The 23,601-nt window shown below is 39.0% G+C and overlaps 1 protein-coding gene across 11 annotated transcripts; it reads right to left on the bottom strand.

Moving 5' to 3' along the window:
• Window positions 1-6,780: 6,780 nt before the first annotated feature.
• Window positions 6,781-21,575, bottom strand: ZNF583 (zinc finger protein 583). 11 transcript variants are annotated; one of them, XM_074315388.2, is made up of 7 exons: window positions 21,130-21,575; window positions 19,310-19,407; window positions 14,860-14,965; window positions 14,521-14,564; window positions 13,834-13,960; window positions 13,444-13,542; window positions 6,781-10,298 (listed from the first exon to the last, which is right to left on the bottom strand). In XM_074315388.2, the coding sequence occupies exons 5-7, from the start codon at window positions 13,865-13,867 to the stop codon at window positions 8,821-8,823; spliced, it is 1,611 nt and encodes a 536-aa protein (XP_074171489.1). In that variant the 5' UTR covers window positions 13,868-13,960; window positions 14,521-14,564; window positions 14,860-14,965; window positions 19,310-19,407; window positions 21,130-21,575; the 3' UTR covers window positions 6,781-8,820. The 11 variants fall into 11 exon arrangements, with proteins under 11 accessions (XP_074171489.1, XP_019572462.2, XP_019572459.2 ...); XM_019716903.3 differs by lacking the exon at window positions 14,860-14,965; XM_019716900.3 differs by lacking the exon at window positions 14,521-14,564 and having other exon boundaries at window positions 21,130-21,574.
• Window positions 21,576-23,601: the final 2,026 nt, after the last annotated feature.

Genomic DNA, 23,601 nt, shown 5'->3' with positions numbered 1-23,601 from the left:
TTCTATGATTTTCCCCTCTGTTTCTTCTTTTTTATATATATATTTCAGTTCTGGATTTTTTTTTTTTTTTTTTGAGTGGTTATCGTTAAGTTTATGTAAAAGAAGTTTCATATTTAGAGTATTCCTTTTTTTTTTTTTCAGTATGCTTCCTTTCTCCATTCCCTTTTGCTGGTTCAGACTTTCCTCTGTCCCCTTTTACATTTTTGTTGTCACAAATTATTCCAATCTATGCTGTGAGTTGATTTCTGTGCTGCAGTAGCAAGTTTTCTTTTTCTTCTTTCTTTTTATTTTTTATTTTTTTGAGTGTTTTTTTTCTTCTTTATCCTGTATGTTATGTTTAATTGTATAGTGTCCTTTTTGGTTGCCATTTCCTGCTTCTGTCTGTCCGTAATCCTACCCATGGTTTTGCATTCTTTTGCTTTTTTGTTTCAGATCGAATAGGCTCCATTATTTCTTGTAATGTAGGTTCTGTGTAAGAAAATTGCCTCAGCTTCAGTATGTCTGGAAAAGTTTATTCTTCCTTCATATCTAAAGGATATCTTTGCTGGATACATTATTCTTGGCTCTCTTTCTCTCTTTCAATAGTTTGAATATTTTATTCCACTCCCTCCTGGCTTGTAGAGTTTCTGCTGAAAAATCTGATGATAATCTAACAGGCTTTCCTTTGTAGGTTACCATCTTCTTTTCCCTGGCTGCCTTGAGGATTCTTTCTGTCATTAGTTTTTGACAGCTTCAATACAATGTGCCTTAGAGAAGGCCTGTTGGGATTGAGGTAGTTAGGTATTCTATTTGCTTCTTGGATTAGAGGATCCAGTTCTTTCCACAAGTTTGGTAAGTTCTCGTTCACTATTTATTTGAATATACTCTCTGTTCCCTTCTCTCTTTCTTCTCCTTCTGGTATGCCCATTATTCTTATGTGGCTCTTTCTGATGGAGTCAGAAAGTTCTTGTAGAGTTCTTTCATTTCTTTTAACTCTCAAGTCTCTCTCTTCGTCCATCTGTGTCATTTCCAGATTTCTATCTTCGATGTCACTGATTCTTTCCTCCATCTGGTCAGCTCTGTTACTTAAGCTGCCTATTTCACTCTTCATTTCTTTTATGGAGTTTTTAATTTCCAGAAATTCTATTTGGTTCTTTTTAAAATTTCAGTCTCCTTGGTAAAATGTTCATTTTTTTCTTTGATTGTGTTTCTGAGTTCATTAAATTGCCTGTGTTTTCTTGCATCTCTTTGAGTTTTTTAAGAACTACAATCTTGAATTCCCTGTCATTTAAGTCACATATTTCCATGTCTTTAAGTTCATTTTCTGGAGACTTCATTTTCTTTTTGAGCTGCCTTGTTACCTTGGTTATTCATGGCAATTAATGAATTATTATTTCTCTTCCTATGCATCTACAGGAGTGGGTTCTGAAACAGGTTGATAAGAAGAGGGCTTTCTTTTGCTTTCCAGTAGGTGTTGATAGAATGTTTTATTTTTCTCTCCAACTGTAGCCTTTTCTTCTCTCTCATGCTGTAGTGTTGTATTTTCTCTGCACTATTCCGGCTTCTCAAACAATGGGGAGGTTCCCTGGAAGGTGGATTTCTCCTATGTGAGCCAGTCACCTGGATCTCAGGGCACCGCCTCTGTGGAGGGATGTGGACAGTTTCTGAAGTTCCAAAGCTCTTCCTGCACTGGATTCAGAGCGTGTGTGTTTCAGCGGCTGTTTATCCCTGCAGGGATCCACCCAGATATGGTAGGTGGGCACAGTTATGGGGTGGGTTGTGAGAGGTGGCTCTGAGCAATGGTGGAGACCACCAGCACAGCCAATCCTGCACCCAAGGCTCTCTACCCTTTGCCACAACTAGTTGGGCTGCAAGTCCGTGGCTGCAGGGCTGCAGTTCTCAGAACTGCAAATATTACGTTCTCCCAATCTGACACTGCTACCGTTTGCTTCTAGCACTGGGAATGTCAGGGTGGGGTGAGCTCTGGGAGGGTAGGGAGGCGTCGGCTAAGCACTGTGCCTATGTCTTCCATCCTCTGCTTGGCAGTGAGGGCTTAAACCTCCATTTTCATCCTTCTTCCCTGAGTCTTTGCTCCAAGGTCTCTGCCATGAGTGTTGGGTTCAGCTGTGTTATATGCTGATCCCTCAGGTGGGACTGTGGGCCTAAGGGGGAGCACTAGCAGTCCGAGTTCTTCCCTCTGCTGTGACTGCAGTAGCTCTGGGATGCAGGGAGCTCTGAGCTCTGGTGTGTGTCCTGCGGCCTGCGCAGCCAGCGTCTCCACACTTCCCTCTACTCTCCTCCCCCTGCTTGCCCAACTTGCTCACCTTTAGATGATTTCAGTTGCGCATCCCTTAGTCTTGCTTGTCTGCTGTGCAGGGTCCTTTGTGGAGTTATAGTTCAATTTATTGTAAATTCCAGGAGAGAGTTCAAGAGGCTCACCTCATGCTGCCATTTCCATGGCATAATTTTACATCTGTTTCTTGTTCTTGATGCTTTTCCTTGGTTTCAGAGAGACAGACACATCTTGTTTCTACTACTTTAAATTCAGAAGTTAGTGAATATTTTCAAAGGCTCGTCTTACGTACATTGGAATTTGCCTTGTTATGGGTCTGCACTCTTACAGAATGGAGAGAGGAAATGAAGTTTTCTTACTTAAAGGCAAGTTTTCTTGTAGCTCAGATCTGCTATCCGATGTGAAACAGCCTCACTTTCTGTTGGTTGTGTCTCTACCTGACACCTTCTGTGAAGGAAGCCTTTGGAGGGCTTTAAAAGGAACTTCCCTGAAGTATGCTGGCATGAGTGTTCCAGATGAGACTCCACTATTTCTTGTCACACAAGCCTCAGCCGGTTGCTTTTGGGATTCCCTTGTCCAGCAGGCAGCCATCTCAGGGTTACGGGCAAGACAGTTTAATTATCAGCTACTGGGTCATGAGTTCACCTGCCCTGTGGAAATTTAACTTGGCTTTGCCACAGGGTCTGAGGTAGCAACCCTCATCAAACACAATGTTTCTGCAGCAAAAAATAGGAATGTTCACACACTGAGTGAATCAGTAAATGCCCTTATGTTAGTTCAGGTCTGTTTTTTTTCTTTATGGGAACTGACTCTCAACCTCTTTATGGGAACTGACTCTCAGCCCGCCCCCATTCCGTGGGATTTTTGTGAATTGGTCAGTCCTGTGATCTGAGCCCGTAGTGGAGGCATGTGCGTGTGACAAAGGCTGGCCAGCATGCCCCAGAGATTGGTCTACACTGGTCATATTCCCCCAGGGGTTGACATGCAGGCTGAGAGCACACACCTTGCTTTTGAGATTAAAAGCTCTAAGGATCTGTTAAGTCTAACATATCAGATGCCATTTTTTCCCATGAGACAGAGCCTGCCAGAGACTGAAACAAGTGGCAGCAGAGCCGCAGGTTTCAGGCCATCCTGCCTGAGGCTGAACCACACATGTCCTCCCTCACCCTTCAGTTACAGGAGCTAATAAATACCTTTTTCCTAAGCTCACTTGAATTGGGTTTCTGTCAGAATCCTGAATAAAGTCGGTTTCTCCACTTTCTCTATTCTTTGTGAGTCTTCCTCATGAAAAACAAGCATTTAGCTCATCCTACCAAGTGAATTATATATTAGCTCCTCTGTTGTAATAATATTTTAACTTGCAATATAGTCAAGCTATAGTTCTTGTTCTATCGACTTTAAACAGATCATGAATCCCCTCTGTGTACAATGAGAATATTATCGCCCCTTATCTTTGCTTCAGTCTCACTTCCCTGAAACCTCCACCATCCACTCTAACAGCTGTATCTTGCCTTTTACATTATGAAGTACTGGATAGATTATACACAGAGACTTCAGTGCTTTGCCTACATATTGTAACATTGCAAATGAAATAGCGTTAGGTTATTACCACCATGTAATATTATTCTCTGAAGAATCACAGCCAAGCAATGTGTGAAGATTACATTTCCTCCCCTACAGGTCTGTTATGATCTCAGTACCCAAATGAAACTATTCCTAATATCAGTCAAATGGATTTTCTTTTTTCAGCCTATTTTTCAGAATCATGCAACATTTTATGGAGTATTGCTTGACATTGACCGTGATATCTGGTGTGGCTTTTGTTTTTCCCCAGAGCCAATGATTGCCTTTCTTTCCTTTTTCTTAAGGAAAGACAAACCTTTGTCTTCACCGTGTGGGTAGTAAAATCCTCCAACTTCAAACTAACTCACATAATATAACCCATTCCATGCTTCCTGAAGATCTTCTTGGCTGACTCCTGGATTCCTAGCCTACCATAATTTGGTCTGGTTGTTGCAGAGTGCCATCCTAAACACCATTTTCCTGGGTTACACCCACTGTTTGTTGAAGCCTTTCCTGCTGCCTTCTTCCTTTTCCTTCCAGATTTTGCTGACTCTAATCCTTCAGGACCCTAATAAAGGAGAAGTGGGAGTTAATGGAAGTGAACTGCATATACAAAATATCAACATTTGGCCTGATGTTTTCGTTACTGTTTAATAGACGTCTGAATTCAAAGCAATTTTATAATAACCTCATAACTTGGATGAGACTGCCCTGTATTCTGTCATCCTAATGCTAGCTTGATAGTTCTTTTTTAGGAGACATTTACATTTTTTGGAAGCTTTTAGAGTGATCTCATCTTTAGTTAATTTTCAAATTTCATAAGCATATTTCTGGATGTCTTCATTTTTTCTCTTGTCGTTGTGGTTTTTACCAACTCAGCCTGTCCAACATTCAGTGAGCTATTCCAAGCTGAACATTCATACCTTTCCTTAGGTTAGAAAAATTCTTAATAATTTCTTTGCTACATCCCTCACAATTTCCCTGATAAATTTTCTGGAACATTAGATGTTGGACTTTCTAAACTTCCATGTCCCTTTTTATCTCTCATTTTCTGTCTTTAATTTATGTAGTTGATGACTTCTCTTCATTTTTTTCAAACTTTCTATCAAATTTTTTACAGCAATATATTTTTGTTCTGAGTTCTTATTTAAACTAACCTCTTTGGTAGCTTCCCGTATTTGTTTTAAAAATGCAACATCTCTTCAAATCTCAGACTAACATAAATTTTTAGTTTTCACTCTGGGGTTAGTTCTGGCTCTTGGTCCTTATTATGCCGATAGTTTTCTTCACTTGTGATAATCCTTTGCTGTCTGTTCACATTAAAGAATGATACGGCTTCATTATCCTAGGTAGATGGCAGGGGTTGTTTGGATATTCTCACTGTAGACATATTTTCCCAAATGGCAAGACTTACTGGGATCTCTGTATGCATGGGAAGGGCTGGTGAGTCAGCGAGTCTCCAAATTCCAAAAAGGTTTTGCCTGAGGCTGCCAGCTCTCACTCTAGCTGTCCCAGTTCTCCTAAGTTCCTTCCATTTTTTCATAGTTTAAATTTTTAAAATTATATTAATATATTCTTATTTAAAACTTCAAATATTACTGATAACACTAAATCTCCTCTTGATCAGAATAGCCAATCACAGCCCAGAAGAAACACTTTTATCAGTTCATTTGTCTGTTCAGAACTTTTTTAAAAAGCATTTACATACTAATGTGTCAGAAATATATTTTAAATATGTAATACTATATGTATTCTGCGAAATTCACATTTTCAATAATCTTTTTGTCAAATCCATATCAATACTCCATTCTTTTAAAATGTTGCTAGTATTTCTAGTCATGCTTCTATTGCTGGACATTGACTGTTTTCGTTTCATGTCCTGACCATATTGCCCTCCAGAGGGGCTATTGTGAGTATTTTAAAAACTTCATTGCCTCCGAAGTGGCAGTGATGAGTATCCTTTTCTCCACACCACTGCCAATTTTTGCTGTTATTTAAATTTGCATCTCTTAATATGAGCAAGGTTAAGCAGGGACTCTGTTTACTGGCCATATGTATTTCTTCTGATTTGCCCATCCTTATCCTTTTGTCCATTTTTATACTTGTTTAATTGTCCTTTACTTACTGATTTAAAGGTATTACATCTCTTCCTTTGTATATTACAAATATTTTCTTCCTTTCTGTTGCTTATCTTGTTTTTAAAAGCATGCTAACTTTTGATAGCTTCATTAATCTTTTCCTTTATGGCTTTTGTTTTTGTCTATTTTAGAAGATAGTCCAACACCAAAGTCATAAACATATCCTACTTTGTTATCTTTATTAATTTGCTTTTACATTTTGAATTTTATTCTACTGGAGTCATTTTAGTGAATGGTGTGAAGGATCTCATTCAGTTTACTTACAGAAGAGGGTGGAGTGGGGAAGCTGTGGGCAGGGGGTGCTAACATAACTTTCATGTGGAAGGGCATTTAGCAGTCCTGTCATCGTGTCTCCTTTGTACATCCAGCCTCTACACAAGCCACGTTAAATGCTGAGCCACTCTAGGGATCCTTTGGGCAAATGGACCCCCATGGCTGAATTCCCTATCGTGCAAACATTTCAAGTAGAAGCTTCTTGTGCTACATTTCACGAACACTCTTTCCCCTTTTGTCTTTTTACAAAATTTAACTCCCTCATCCCCTGATGACCCTCTCTTTTCAGCTCTTTTTGCTTGGTACCTTTTACATGTTTACTGGGCTTTCAAGGGAAGATACACTTGTGCGCTGTTTGTTAACTGCAAAAGAACATCTTAGTTTTCCCAATGAAAATCCTGATGTTGACAAGTTGCCTTTGAGAAACATTGTATAAATCCATACTCCCTCACATCAGTGCATTGAAGTATCTCCTTTCTTATGCGTTTGCAATGTAGATTTTTCAAAATCAGTCTGGTAAGGAAAAATGGATAGTTCATTGGTTTAACTTGTATTTATTCTGATCCTAGTGAATTCAGTACTTACATTCGTCAGTCACCTGTTGCCTCTCATACCTTTGCCCATGGCGGGGGGAGGAGTGTCATTTTGTATGAGATTTGTAGGACTACGTCTATGTTAAAGATGTGAATTTCACAGGTTACATATGTTGTAACGATTTCCTCCAATTCTGATGTTTAAAAACCTTGGTTGTACTTTCTTTGAGTATATAAAAGATTAATAAAGTTCTTACAGAATCAAACCTAGAATCTTTGTGTGTGTGACTTCTGGAGCTCATGTCATGTTTAGGAAGACTGTTCTCACTCCAAGATTATAAAGTTTGTTATAGTATCTCTAATCACTCCGTTTCATATTTGGATAAAAGAATGAGGGGACTGTTTTTGTACACAGTGTCAATTTTACCAATACTGTTAAGCCACTGGCTTGAAATACCACCTTTATTATCTATTTTCTTTATGTATATATCTTTGTGAATGTATATGTGTATGTTCACATGAACACAATCTTTTGAGCCTTAAATTGTTAGGATTTTGTTATGTCCAGGGAATCTGTAGATTAATTTGGGGCCTCCTAAAATCTGTGAAATACTGAGTCTTCCCCTACAGAGAGATGTTTCAAGTCTTCCTTTCATCCTCCATTAAACTTGCATCATTTTCTTTGTACCTGTATTCATATGTGAATTGGTTACTGCATTGATTGCATACTGAAAGTCTTCAGGAGTCAGGAAATAATATAAACTGTCAAACAAGTCAGATGTGTGGGAACAGGGAGTGGTTTGAACTGTGAAGAACTGGAAAACACAGGCCCACCTAAAGGTACGCATATTCATTTTAAACTTTATGCATTCCAAGCCAAACCTGTTTGTAGGCAGCCAGTTTACGAGTACTTACAGTTTTGGTTTCTTTTCCCCTCTAGTTTTGGAACTACTGCTTAGAAGTTTAACAGCTTTTTCTATTTTAAATGACACAGGTTTAATACAATTCACCCACCTGGAATTAGGAGCAGGGGTCAAACTTACACTTTATTTTCTAGTCTTCTTTGGCTATTGATCTTTTCAAATGTTCTTTTTTTAACATCTGTTTTGCCTTTGTTTAAATGTAAATGAGGAATACATCTCAGCAAATTCTACTCATTACAGCAATTTTTAAAATCTGGCTTCTTAGAACTGTTGAATATCTAATAAAGCTACTTTTTCTTATCAACCAAGTCATGTCTCTATATGTTCATGCTGAAATAGAAGCCAGCATCTTACTCTGTATTATCATGGACTCTAACATCAGGCGTACTGTATCAGGTACGCTTGCCACCCACCTTTAGTTCAGTGACTACTGTTCCTAATGAGAAACCTTGACAAGCTCTTCAGTTTGGAGCTGCTGCTTTTGTTGTCTCAGCTGATCACTGTTGAGATGATCAGGTCTTCCTTGTATACCACAGTATCTTTTTATTTTGCATTAATGTTTATTGAGTGATTACTTTATGCGAGGCACTCTGCTGAGCAGTTTACATGCATTAGCTCATTTAATGCTCCATTAACTTTCGAGGTAGTACCAATATTATCCTCATAATATAAATAAAACCGAAGCTTACAAAAGACAAAATGTTTCCCCAAAATTAGAGGGCTAAAAATGGAAGAACAAGGATTAGACCCCAGATCTATTTGATGCTGGAATATGAGTTCTTAATTCTGCGTAAATATCCAAAGAATGAGCTGGATATTGACAGACAGTAGGTAGACTGGAACAAGGTATTGGGAGGAAGGTCTTTTAGGCTATTTTGAGGAATGTGTGCTTCAACCTAAGAACTATGGAATGCCACTGAGGGGTTTTAATGAGTGAGGAGTGATATGATTAAACTTTTAAAATACAAGTGTGTCTGCAACGTGGACAGCTGACAAAAGAAGCAGTAAATATAGGGAAACCAGTTAGCTATTTCCATGGTCCATGCCAAGTAGATTATTGTGTATTGGACAAAGATAATAGGATGGAAATGATTAAAGGAGTGAAATTCAAGGCATATTTAAGAGATAAAACCTACAGGTCTTGGCAGTTGACTGGACATGGTGGGTGAGGGAGAAGAAAGACTCAAGAATGACTCCATAGTATGAATTCTCTCGTGATGAGCCAGGTGTGCACGCTGCCTGAAAGATTTCCTGCAGTCCTTACATTCATAGGGTCTCTCTCCAGTATGAATTCTTTGATGCAGAGTAAGAGATCCGCTATAGCTAAAGGCTTTCCCACAGATGTTACATTCATAAGGTTTCTCTCCAGTATGGATTCGCTGATGCTGAGCGAGGCCTGCATTCTGGCTGAATGTTTTCCTACATTCCTTACACATATAAGGTTTTTCTCCAGTATGACTTCGCTGATGTTGTGCAAGTGATGAACTATTGCTAAAGGCCTTCCCACATTCAATACATTCATAAGGTTTCTCTCCAGTGTGGACCCTCTGATGTTGATCAAGGTATGCAATCTGGCTGAAGGCTTTCCTACATACTTTACATTCATAAGGTTTCTCTCCTGTATGAACTCTCTGGTGTTGAGCAAGGTGTGCATACTGGCTGAAGGCTTTCCTACACTCCTTACATTCATAGGGTCTCTCTCCTGTATGAATTCTCTGATGTACAATTAGGTAACCACGATGGCTAAAGGCTTTCCCACACACATTACATACATAAGGTTTCTCTCCTGTATGAATTCTTTGATGCTGAGCAAGAAATGAACCATTACTAAAGGCCTTTCCACATTCAATACATTCAAATGGTCTCTCTCCAGTATGGACTCGCTGATGTTGAGTCAGGTGTGCAATCTGGCTGAAGGCTTTTTTACATTCTTTACACTGATAAGGTTTCTCTCCAGTATGAACTCTCTGATGCTGAGCGAGGTGTGCATTCTGGCTGAAGGCTTTCCTACACTCCTTACATTCGTAGGGTTTCTCCCCAGTATGTATTCTCTTATGTTGAGCAAGGTTCGCACTCTGGCTGAAGGTTTTCCCACATTCAACACATGCATAGGGTTTTTCCCCAGTATGAATTCTCTGGTGAAGAGTAAGAGATGAACTCTGGTTGAAGACTTTCTCACATTCATTACATTTCAAAAGTTTCTTTTCTACATAGACTTTCTTATGTTTCATTTCAATAGATTTTTTTCGGTTACTTCTCTTTTGTGGCTCATGCTTATGTGCTCTTTCTTTGGTGGAAAAACTCTGTTTTATAGCAAATATTGCATCCTGATGGAAAGTTTGCCAAGATTTATTATATTCATTAGTTTGATCTTCAGTGAGTATTTCTTTACGAGTAATGATCAATTGATTAGAATGTACCTCCTGACTTCCCAACTGGTTCTTAAACCAGTCCCCACTTCTACAATCTTCTCTCAAATGGGGGCAGTCAAGGCTATGGCTAAGATGGCTTCTTCCCGATGTCATTACTTTGGATGATACTTCATAAATAACTTGCTTTGATGAAAATTCATTGTTTTTAAATGCATACTTCCAATCTAAAATATATTAAGAAAAAAAGTCTTTTGTGTTTATGCAGAATAGAAAAACTTTTAAAACAAGTATCAGTGAATAAAATACATAAGTTTGAGGATTTAACAGCTGTTAAAGCTGTCTAAAAAGTATAAGATGATAAAGAATGAGAACTTAAGAAAGTTGATTAGGAATATAAATTATCATACATAACAAGGTAACTACCAGAATAATTAAAAATTGAAGAGGTTATCTAAAAATCACAATCATCATTTTATATCTATATCAATACAAGTTTCCAAACACCCTTCCTCTCTTGCCTCTAGTTATCCTGCATTCAGGATAAGTTCATTACGTTTAGAAAAACCAATTACATAAGGTCAATTAGTTGCCTTAGGCTGTACATGAAACTGTATGGTTAAACTTTTGCAGTTTGGAAAAGGTCTTCCTGAATATCATTTTCTATGAGATATATTCCAACCAAATGTAAATTTTCAGTTGATCCCTAAAACTAAGATGCCTTCATAGAAAAGTAATTTTGTATCAAATTGCTTAATTTTATTAACCTGCCACAACCCTTACCTTACATTTTTGCATACTACCAGCAAACAATGGGAAAATGGAATTTTTCAAAATTGTACTTATAATAGCACATAAACATAAAAGATTCAGGAAAATAATTTTGTTCGATATAAAAGATCACTATACTGGATACTACAGAATACTGCTAAGAGAAATTAAAGAAGACTATAATAAAAGATTCAGGAAAATATGAAATTAAAGAAGACTATAATAAATGCTAAATAAACCATACTCATGAACTGGAAAACTCAATGTTAGGATGTCAGTTTTCCCCAAATTGATGTATAGATTCATTATAACCCCAATCAAAATCCCAGCAGGCTTTTTGGGTAGAAATTCTCAACTTCATTCTATGATCTACAATAGTCAAAGTGATTTTACAAATAGAACTATCTGATGTGAAATTTTCTATAAAGCTACAGATACCAAGATGACAGGATACTGCTGGTGAAAGGATACACATATAGATCAATGGAGCAGAATAGAGTTCAGAACTAGACCCATGCATTTATGGTCAACTGATTTTCAACAAAGCTATCAACAAGGCAACATAACAGGGAAAGGAAGTCTTTTCAACAAAGGGTACTGGAGCAACTGAATATCTAAATGGGGGGAAAAAAAAGAACTGCAACCTTTACCTCACATAAAACACAAAAATTATCTCAATAGATCATATACCAAAATGTGAAAGCTAAAACTATAAAATTCCTAGGAAAAAACATAGAAGAAAAGCTTTGTGACCTGATGGTAGCAAGAATTTCTTAGATATAGCAGAAAAAGCACCAATCAAGAGAAATTAGTAAACTAGACTTTACAAAAATTGAATTGGAACCAGGAGTGGAGAAGGGTGGACTGCAGAGGCACAAACAATCTTTTGAGATGATAGAAATATTGTATGTCTTGATTGTGGTAATGGTTGCATGGGTGTATACAGCTGTCAAAACTCATTGCATAATTTATATAGATGCAATTTACTGTGTGTAAATAAATAAATTCCTTAATAAAGTTAAGAAAAAAATTATAGATGGAAATAAGAAATGTAAGTAAAGACACACTTTAATAACAAAAGAGTAAAACTCATGATATGTAACAAACTCTTTACCCTGAAAATAGAGACTACACCTATGGAACATTTACAAAAACTAACTATATATTAGACAACACAAAATCCTCAAACTGTTAGAAAGTAGAATTAGTACTAATTACTATCAGATCAAATATGATAAAACAATTTGGTCAAAATACAGTAAAACCAGAAAACTTTCTTTTAAACAACTCTTGTGTAAAAGGGAAATTTTTAAGAAGTACGTTATCTAGGAAACAGCAATAACAAAAACACTAAACATCAGAATCTATGGAAGACAGCTGAAGCTATAGTCAGAGGAAAATTCATAGCCCTAAATAATTAGTGAATAAGAGAATGAAATGAATAGATTATGCTTTCATTTCAGCAAGATGGTAAACAAAATAAGAAAATTAGAAGGAAAAAATTAGTAAAGAGAAAAGCAGAAACTAGACAATTAGAAAAGAGAAGAATGATAACACTCATAGATAAATCCATAAGCTGGATTTTAAAAATGAAAAAAATCATGAAAGAGTAGCAACCTAATAAGTAATTTTTTTAAAAAGAATAGCTATATGAAATAAGAAATTAAAATTGGAAACTACTGTAGATGTAAAAGAAATAAGAATAAGAGATTATTTTGCTCAGATTCATGGAAATAAATCAGATATCCTAAATGAAAAGGATAATTATCTAGAAAAACGAAAATTTATAAAATTTAACCCAAATGGAACATGTAGAGGCCATTTACCAGAAAAGACATTGAGAAACTTGTCAAAGATCACTTCACTACAAAGTCCCCAGTACCAGGCTTTATCTCTCAGACTCTTAGTGATCTCATTCATTCATATTAACATCTCTAAATCACACTTTTTTTCTGAGCCTCTGTCTACCCTCAATGGCATTTCTTCACTTGGAAATATCCCCATCCCATAAAAATGAGTCTGTTATGTCCCAAGCCAAATTCTTCAACTTTTTTCCTCCCAACCTTTTCTTGTGACTTGTTTCACCTTCCAGTTTCCCAGACTTGAAAGTACAACTGAAAATGCTTTCTTTTTCCTTTGATGATTTATAAACCTCTGAATAATCCCAAGAATTTAACAGAATGATTTTCTCAAAGTTGAAAATCGAAGTGAATCTTGGTAAAATAATGAATAAATAATCTTTCAATCTAAAAGGAATGAGTGACTGAAAAGGAAAAAAATAGACATTGTTGTCTCCGGATATTTTTTTAATGTGATGGAGCAACTTGTGCCAAACTAAATATCAAAGACAAGGAGACACTGTGCCATTTGGACCCAGAGAATAGGAAAAGGTTATCAGAGAAGACTGTAATGTGTGAAAGAATATATACAAGGGAGAAGAAGTTGGGGAGCTCATGTTAAAGATGCCTCAAATGTTTCCTCCCAGGCCTAGAGCCTTTAAGAAAAGCTACCCAGGAAACATCAATTATAAGCTGGAACCATTCAGAATGGCTGAGTTTTTCTTTGCAATGGCCTCCACCCCGCTAGTTCTCTCTGACTCACCAGAGTATGTGCCTCTTGTCCCCTCCTTCTTCACCACCCAGGGCTCTTTTCCTTGTTCCAGTAATGAGATGACATCTGGCTTAGAAACTGAAACTCCTGCTTAAAAGAAACAAGGGAATTAGCCAGGCCCATGAATCAGATCAAGTTCCTTAGTCACCAGGAAGTTGGGGGCATATCAGATGGGAGTTGAGGAAGGAGGTGAAGTAAGCAGAAGAAGGAGGAAGAAGTAGTTCGGGAGTAGTCCAATGAAGCTGCCACTTCTACAAAAGTCAACCTATTTGGGGGAGCCCAAAACAGAAACTTCGTGAAGTACATCAGCGGCTTCCCAAACACTACATTGGAAAGCAGCCCTAGGTGTGTAGAGTCGGAGCTACCGGGAGACCCCCTTACCCAGCGAGACCAGGCTTTGGTAGTTCTCCAGCATCACCTCTCTGTATAGACCCCTCTGAGCAGAGTTCAGCTGCTCCCACTCCTCCTGGGAGAAATCCACGGCCACGTCCCCAAATGTCACCAAATCCTGAAAGGACATAAACATACTCTTGTTCATAGTTTGAAGAGTTAAATCGCCTATACTTTTGGAGAGAAATACTTCATGTAGTGAAATTTTCTGGCAGTATCTTAGGTTCTGAGCAATACATATCAAGTAATTGCTAGATGACTTCTGTGATTAGTTCTGATGTCACCATGGAAAGTGGACAATTTCTGAGATAGTCTCTAATGATGGAGAAAAATGGGCAATCCCAACACTGTAAACCATCAAGTGTAAAATAATACGCAATTCATACTAAATATAAAGGATTTCTCAATATGGAAAACCAGGATAGATGAAGGCATGAAGAAAGGCTTCGAGGGCAGGAACATGTTAAACCTTACAAAATGTATTTGGTCTAAATCAGCATCTTCCAAGCTCTACAGTGCAAGTCTTCCAGATAAATATAGATGCTTATAATATTGATTCTCTAAAATTAAATATATATGTACTAAAAACAATAAACAAATTTTATAATGATTTTGCAAAAATACAACTTAAACAAATGTTATGCCATAACAGAAGAGTCGGGGGCAACCAAGGATTACCTAACATCTCTTGACAACCCACTGTTTCATAGACAGCTGGTAACCTATTATGAGAGAAAATAATAGTAATTTTAAGCATTATTGATTACATTGAATAGTGAACATTTCCAATGTGATAATAAAGTACATCAAAAAATACCTACAGCTCATCACTGCAGGAACATACCCAACTGTGCATGTCTGATGAGCGAGAATGTTTTTAAATGTTACAGTACAGCTCTCATATTCCTCCTGTATGTTGAACTCAGGATCTTTATAACGTGGAACAAGACCTAGTCTGCTCCCTGAAAACTCAAAATGGCTATTCTTCCTAATGAGGTACATTTGCTCCAGACTTACCAAGATTGCTGTGTGGTTTGGCATGTCACAGAGCAATGCCCACTCTTAACGCTGGGCTGACACACAAATGGCACTCAGCGGTACACACCTGAACAGCTGAACTGACCTGTCAAATGTTGAAATAGCGCCACATAGGTTGGTAAACAGCTACTATACTGAGCCCGGATAGCGACCCTCCCAGATCTCCCCAGTCCAGCAACTGAAGGGGGTGCCCGGCATGCAACAGCCCCCAGGGTTCCAGCTGCAGTGAGTTCTGGCGTGTGCCCTGGCCTTCATGGGCAATGCAAAGAACATTACTCCTGTTCTTACCATCACTCTCTGCAGAGTAATGCTTCTACTGAAGACAGAGCATGTCAATGATTTTATGCAAAAACGTTTTCACGGAAAAAATGAGTCAATACATTAATCAGTAGTGCCTCAGTAATGGACCAAAATGTTAAGTAGGTGTCAGGGAAGCACAAGTGTGATTCCAGGGAACACCAGTGACACGCATCAGCTTCCACCTCTGAAACACTCCTTACTACAGACAAGTCGGGACATGAGTAAAGGCTGCAGGAAGGAAGGGGACACGAGTCGGGCCTGAAGGGGACTGTTGTGCTGGACAGGGTGGGCATGTAAATCAACGCTATTCAGACTCAGGCTTTCGATACAAACGCTTTAAAACTGCAAAAAAAATTAAATAAATAAAAGTGTTCCACACACATCATTTCTTCCATAGACAGAGGTGGGGCAGGTTTTGCTAGATAAAGTCCTTAAAAGATATTTTTTAGCTGTATACACAAACTGATGGATTCCAGGTTTCAACTGTCTGACATTTTTCTCTCAGCCAATGAGACTTGAATACCTTTCAAATATTTTTATATTTATTTTGATTTGATAAAACAGAAATTTCATACAATTTTGTCATCATTAAGGAAACTTAGAAAATAATATTCAGTATTTCTACCCTCAGTGAATGCTTTTCCCTTTTTAAGTTAAAGAATTGGAAGTCCTCCACTCTCCCCACACCAACCCACCATGCACACAGTACCTCCTAGAAGCAGTCAAAATTTAGTTAGTATATAATTGTTCAAGTGTTTCCTTATACAGACATGTCTATGATTATCTGTACATATTCATTTATGTTTAACATCATTTTGATTCAATGAATAATATTACATGGTATAAATGTCATATCTTATTTACTAACCCCTTGCTTATTTTCAGTTATATGAATCTCAATTTTTTCTCTATGACGCTGCAAAGGTCTCTCATTATTAAATTTCTAGATGTTTTTCTCCCCATTGAGACTAGAATTTCCTAGACTTAACCTCAGAAAAAATTTAAATTACACTATTTTGACCCAGCAAGAATAGGAGCTAATGAAAAATAATTCATGCAGGGAGCAAAGTGTTGACCTACATGAAAAGGAATACTAATAGGGGTTCTTCAGGTAGAAGAAAAATGGAAGGAAATGGAAGCATAGAAACACAAGAAGAAATTAAGAGCCCCAAAACAGTAACTATAAAGCATATATAATGTCAACTAATAATAGTATCTTGGAGTTAAACCACTATAAAGGTTCTTAACTTGTTCAGGAAGTGGAAAGAGAACTAATTATAGGAGGAAGATTACAGAAGGAAGAAAGATTACATTATGAGTAATAGATACATATTAGACTAGAGTGGCCACTAAAAGAATAACAAAAATAACATATAGTTAACAAGATAAGAGGAAAAAAATACCCGATTTATCCAAAAGACGGACAAAAAGGAGAAATAAAAAAACAAAGAACAGATGGGATAATAGGAAAAAAACTGCAACATGGTAGACTTAAACACAAATATACCAGTAATTACATTAAAGGAATATGTACTAAACACTAAATAAAAGACCAAGATTATCAGTCTGGATTTTCAAAAACCAACCAACGTTTGGGAGTAGACATGGGATTGTGAGTTTACATGAGGGTACTTTAAATATAAAATCTTTAGAGGCAGAGGTTCTCAAAAAGTGTGCATTCAAGTCATCCTGGGAGTCTAAAAAATGTGATTTCCTGGGCCCCACCACCAGAGACTGTGATTCAGAAGGTCTGGGGTGGGTCACGGAAACAGCATTTGGGCTGATGGGCTCTGTCACCACCATCCCCTCGGCTTTCTCCTTCTTCCATTAACAACTCAGTGGCAGGAGAGGAAAGGAGAGGCTCTGGCCTTCCTGGAACTCATTCCTGTGTTCATTCATATATTAATTTGGCAAATATACCACTGAATGCCTTCCACTACACTGTTCTAAGAATTGAGACTACAAAGGTAGATAAAATACAGTCCTTTCCCTTGTGGAGTTAATATTTTAACAGAGGAGAAAGGGATTAAACATAAGGTCATAAAATAGTGTTAAATACTATGACAAAAAACAAGGTAAGGTGATTGAGAGTGACGGGGGTGTTTACTTTAGATAAGATGATCACGATAAACCTAAATAAAAGAGGTAACATTTGAACAACAATCTCAACAAGGTAGGAGAGCAAGCCACACTGACATCTGGGGCAGAGGATTATAGGAGAGGGAGGAGCAAATGCAAAGGTCCACAGACAGGAAAGAGCTTGACAAGTTGGAGGAACAGCAAGGTGACCAGTGTGACTGGAACAGAGAGATGTAAACACTTGAAGAAAATGAGGTCTGCGGTATAGCCAGGAGCTGGATCACAAAGTGCCTTATAGGCTGTGATAAGAACACTGGATTTCCTTCCAAGTAAAGTGGGAAGCCAATGAAGGTTCTAGCAAAGAAATGAAATGATGTGCTCCATCACGGTGGCACATTGCTCCACAGTGCCCTTCGTCATTTTCTACCACCCTCTTCAAACCGTCACTCACCATCATCTATGCTACTGACCCTCAATATATATCACAACTTCTACAACTGACACAGGCACTAACTAGTGACGTGGATATGTCACTTTCCTTCCTTTGCCTCTTTTTCCTCATCTGTAAAATGAGAGATTTGAAAAAGATCACCCACAATTTTCTTCATTTTATTAGCCTAGATCTGTGTTGTCCAAATACACTAGTTACTAACCATGTGGCTATTTAAATTTAGATCAATTAACATTAAAAATTCAGTTCCTCAGTCACACTAGTACATGCAGGTGCTCCATTGCTATGTGTGGACAGTGGCTACTGTATGGACAGTGCAGATATAGAATATTTCAGTCATCAGTCATCACAGCAAGTTCTGGGCAGTGCTGCTCTAATCGATTTCTGCTTCTGGCTCATCTTCCCCTTTGCAACCATTCTTTATTTTCCTCCAGCTGTCTGTATAGTTTTATTTTTTATATTTATCCTACAGAATGTATTTAACCTTAATGTGTAAGGAAGAAATTATTTTCTAAATGAATCCATCCCTTCTCCACTAATTTAAAATAACATCATTATATTATCATACATAATAAACTAGTAGATACTACATTCCATGAAGACACAGACCCCATTTTTATTTACCACAGTATTGCCAGCACTTAGTAAACGGTAACTCTTTAGTAACCATTATGTTTAATGAATATATATTTTCCATTCTTATTTATACTTGTATTTGCTTCTCTGGACATTATATGCTGATCTTTTCATTTGTTTCTTCTGGTTCCCATTCCACACGATTTACTGTTTTCGCTGTTGTAGATGTATACAGCCATTTTTCGTGTGGATTCAAATACTCTCTCCTATTATTCTTTTTCAAATAATTTCCTGCTATTTTTCCACGTTAATTCCACTAATCTTAACTGGATGACCTAGAATATGCTAGCTGTCGCCCACTGCTTACTCAAGATGTTCCTAAAACAGGACCTCATTACTACCACAGAATCCTGCTCTTCAAAGCCCACAGCATGCCTGAAAAAATTCCTAACCTAGCTGACCCACAGTTTACTACTCAAGACCCAAAACATCCCATGGCTCAAAATCACCTTGAGCAGGAGACCTTGTCGTGTATTATGACTAAGGTACCCAACAGCCCTCACTCACCTTGCCTCCTGCTTAAACCATGTCTGTGGAAAAGCTGTAAGCTAGTGGGCACATCTGAACACACACCTCAACCTCAATGAATCAAGTCCCTACAATGAAGGCTCTCACATCCCACCATCGAGTGCATTTTTTTCTCTCTCAATCTTTATTCTCAGTTCCTTGCTGTTACCCAGATAACCAAGGACTGCATTTTTGCTACTGAGAGCTCCTAACAGGACACCTAACCCATAGGTGATGCTGAATTTTTCCTTGAATGAAGATCAAAATGTTGGCTGAGAAAAAGAGGAAGCTCACTGGGCTTTTGGGGACTTCCTTTTCCTGGACTGGAGAACACGAGGACCAGGTCACTAATGAATGGGACTTTGTTAGACTGGGGAGTTTTAGAAGAAAAGCAAAATGTTCATATAAAACCTGAAAAACAAGGCATTCCAGGGGAGAGAAGAAATGCTTCCTTACCTCAGACATGGCTTTAACAAGTTAAGAATTTATGACAGTTCTTCTGTCCTCCTTCAGGCTCCTCTCTGGGAGAAGGGCAGTGTCTGGAGAAAATCCAGCTGGAGAGGGAGAAAGAAGCCCTCAAATGCCAGGCCTGTCCTCAGCTCGAAGCATCACCAGCCTAGAAACCTTCCTTTCCTTCCCCTTGCCCTTCTGCCCCACCACAGACATAGAGTAGAGGTGTCACTGAATTGGTCATTCCTGTCTTAATTTACAGTTCTTTTCCCCATGAACTTTAGATTTCAAGAACGCAATGTAAACTTTGTATAAGTCACTTTCTCATTTATAATTATAAACTATAACAGTTTTTCCCCTTTGGGATGGTACTACTAAGGATTATTTACCCCCTTCACACATGGAGGCTTTTCCTCAGTGAAATTATCTGAGGTTTCATAGTAATAAGTAATTGAGCCCAAGTGGGATCCAGGTCTGATTTTTAATCTTTCCATCAAATGATGATGTTGAAAGAAAATATGTCCCCACCCTTTGTACAAAAATGAGAGATAAGTTACAACGTGAATGCCTCAGAGAAAACATCTTTACAAAGAGTAGGCATCAGAGGGGTCACGTGGTCTGGAGGACACTGGACCAGAGAGTCAGGACATCCTACTTCTGGTCCTGGCTTATGACCAACTGCACCTGAAAACAAATCTCTTTACTTTTATGAGAAATTCCCCCATAAGAGTTTGGGGGAGGGGGTATGCATAAGCAGTCATTGAAATCCCTTAATTAAGAGTTATTTCCCACTAAACCTCACTGCCTTGGAAAGTAAAGCAATTATCTCAGAAGCAGCATAACTTAGTGGTAAGAACGACTAGGTTAGGGGATCAAAATGCCTGTGCTTCGACACTCACTAACTCAGTAACCTCCCCGGAGTTAAGGACCACACCAAAGCTCAGTTTCCTGATCCATTAAATGATACCTACTCCCTGTCACTTCTTGGGAGGCCCATGACATGATCCACATAAAGCACTGAGCACAATGCCTGGACATCCTTTTTGAACAATAAACATCATTCAGCCATTTATTTTCAGAAGTAGCACACTGTAGGGCGCCTCTTCCTCTCCTCACTAGGAGAGGGCTGGAAAGACCTACAACAGAGATGGCCTGGTTCTCTGCCCTCCAGGCCTAAGGCTGGGGCTCCTCTCTGTCTCTTCCTCTCTTGCTCTCTGCCCCCTTCCTCCCTTCCTCCCTCACTTCTCTGCTAAATCCCCATCTCTTCTCCTTCATCTCCATCTCGGGCTCTCCAGCAACACAGCACCCAAACCCTGGAGCACACCGGCTCCCCCAAGCACCCACAGCCTCCCGCCCACTATCGTCCTTCCCGCTGGGGGCTCCCCCGGCAGCCTGTGGACACGCCCCTGCCCTCCCCTCACAGTGGGTCACACAAGGCCACTCTGGATCCACTGTCACACTCACCTTGTCACACTCCCTAACACTGCCACACAATCTTATGCGGTCTCACATGACCACACACACACACAGCCACAGTTGCACACTCATTGTCACAGACATGATCACATATGTTCTCACAGTCACACACAGTGACATGGCCACACACCCACGGCCAAACTGTTCACACCAGTTCTCACACTGTCACACACATTCAATCACACAGACTCACGGTGACACGGTCTTACACATGGTGACACCGTCTTACACTGTTACACACGATCTCACATGGTCCCACTTTGTTCACACACGGTGATACGGTCTCACACAGGTGACAGGCCCCCTCATCACATGCTTGCCCAGGCGCCCTCCCACCTCGGACTACTCACCGCTTCCGCCTTGCGGGTGGGCACCTCCCTCTACGCTGTCGGTCGGCGGAGGCCGGGAGCCCAGCGCCCCGAGGGCCGGGGCTGGGACTCGATCTCGGGCCGGACAGGCCGACTCACAAAGGGGCCACGGCGCTCGGGCGGCTGCGGGCATTGACCGCAGTGCCCGCTGGGAAATGGAGTCCGGGGCCGGGCGCGGAGCATCCTGGGACTGTTCGCCGGGAGCGCCTAGGCGGTTCCTGCTGCCTCCCTTTGGAGTGGTCTCCGCAGCGTTACCGAAACCCTCGGACCTTCTGAGTCAGAACCAGGACTTGCCCCGCCCTTTCAAGCTGCCCGACCCACCGCTCCCCCATCGAGTCCCTCCCAGGCCTAGGCGGGCCGCCTCGGACTGCGCAGGCGCAGCTTGCTTGGGTCCCCCGCGGCATCCAAACGCCGTGGACGCATTGGACACGCGTGGCGAATGGGGCTGTGAGTCGCACGCACAATGACCGGGCCCGCGCTTCGGAGTGTCTGTTGGGCCTCCAGGTCCAGCGCTGGTAGGATGAAAGGGCGAGGGTAAGCGAGAGGAGGGTTCAGGGAGGATGTACGTGTGGTGAGGAGCTCAGGTTGTCCGGGATTTGTTTCTTTCCTTTCTGTCTCTTCTCTCTCCTCCCTGTCTTATTAGCCATTTATTGAGGGCCCGTGTACCAGGCACTGTTGTAGGCGCTGGGGACACAACTGTAAACACTCAGACAAAAATACCACCTCCTCCTTACCCCCTGCCCCCCATGCAGCTGACATTTCAATGCGGGAGAAATTTTAAAAAAGGATACTGATATATATTCGGAAGTGATACATATTATAAAGAAAAACATAGCAGTTTATAGATCATTCTTTCAGTTCTTCGTTCTTTCAACTCCTATTGAACCTATGCCTTTGAAAATATTTTATACACTAATCCTAGTCCTACCTCTTATTCTGTCTCAATTCTTCCAAACTTGGCTTATACGCTCCAATACGTCAAGGTAATTTGTCCCACCAAAGTCACCAATAACAAAAAGCATTACGGTAATTTTTATATTGAGAAAATAAAAATGCAAATATGTTCACAAAGATATTAATTGAAGCATTGTTTATAATAATAGTGTTATACAATTTGGTTACAAGTACAATGATTAAATAACAGTAATCTATTGGTTTGAAAACTATACAACTTATAAAAATAATAACTGATGATTTTCAATGTGAAAATACTTTTTTTTTAAGTAGGAACAAAGTTGTTACAATTGTGTTAAGACTTCGATATTGGAAAACTGTTTCTATGTGTAAAAAGTTAAAGGAATACAATCCACAAAAATTGTAGTTGGTTTTGTGTTTGAGGGTTGAAATTCTGATTATCGTCCCCCTTGCTTTTTCAAACAATATAGAAAAACCTTATGTAAGTTAAGACATACTAATAAACTGCCAGGTTTTTGTAGCCTTTTTCACATTTCATAAATGTATGAAGGTTGGACATTTTTAGCCTGAAGATTTGTAGTAACATTTTTCGTTTTCAGCCATTATGTCTTAAGCTTCTTTTGTTGTCAGAACCGTATAAAGCTTGGTAATAGTCACTAAGTGAATCAAAATTTACTTGCATTTACATAAAAACACCTGTATCAATTTCAAATAGGCAATCAGCAAACCAATGTCTGCCTGATATTCTAAATTTAATGTAATAATCTAATTACATAATCTTGAGTAGTAGATATAAAATATGGAATCCTGAAAGACAGGACCCATTTATTTTGCCCGCAGTAGTCACAATGAAAATGGAGTACATTTTTTTCATGGGTTAGTACTGGGGCAAATTTAAATCTGTAATCTATTTTGAGTTAATTTTTATAAGTGTAAGGTCAAAGTTCTCTTTGGGGGAGGGGTGTTATGAACATCTAATGGCTCCAGCACTGTTTGTTGAAAAATTATTCTTCATTAAATTACTTTTGTACCTTCGTCAAAAATCAGTTTAGCTATCTGACAAGGACTTGTATCCAGAATATGTAAAGAACACTTACAAGTGACTAATAAAAACACAAATAACTGTTTAAAAATGGGCAAAGGATTTGAATAATTTCTCCAAAGATACACAAATTAAAATGTGCTCAACATAATTAATCCTCAGTTATGACCTACCTGATACTTCCTAATTTATTCCTAAATAAAAATAATTCCTAGTTTAAGTTTCTAGCCTAGATTTTCCCCCTAAAATGATACTCCGTATTTCCACTTCTATGTCTAACAGACCTTTCAAACTATCACATTCCAAACCAAACACTCAATCTTAGGTCCACAAATGTATCCCTTTCCAGGTCTTCCTAACCCAGTAAATGTTTCTGTTCTTCAGTTAATTGAGCTCAGAATTCCCTCAAGTTATCCTTGACTACTCTTTCTTTTGCTACTCCACCCAATAAATCAGCAAATCCTGTCAGCTCCACCTTTAAAATATATAAAGAATCC

Source organism: Rhinolophus sinicus, chromosome 8 (assembly GCF_057876585.1).
Source record: "Rhinolophus sinicus isolate RSI-liver-muscle chromosome 8, RSI-T2T, whole genome shotgun sequence".
Classification (NCBI taxonomy): Eukaryota; Metazoa; Chordata; class Mammalia; order Chiroptera; family Rhinolophidae; genus Rhinolophus; species Rhinolophus sinicus.
This window is presented reverse-complemented; position numbering and strand designations above follow the sequence as displayed.

Coding starts and splice junctions, on each gene's coding strand:
- ZNF583 (XM_074315384.2), bottom strand. CDS start 13,990: ATGAACAAGAGTATGTTTATGTCCTTTCAGGATTTGGTGACATTTGGG. Junction 13,543..13,833: donor CCAAAGCCTGGTCTCGCTGG/GTAAGGGGGTCT, acceptor GTTTCTTTTAAG/CAGGAGTTTCAGTTTCTAAG. Junction 10,299..13,443: donor GACAAGAGGCACATACTCTG/GTGAGTCAGAGA, acceptor AATATATTTTAG/ATTGGAAGTATGCATTTAAA.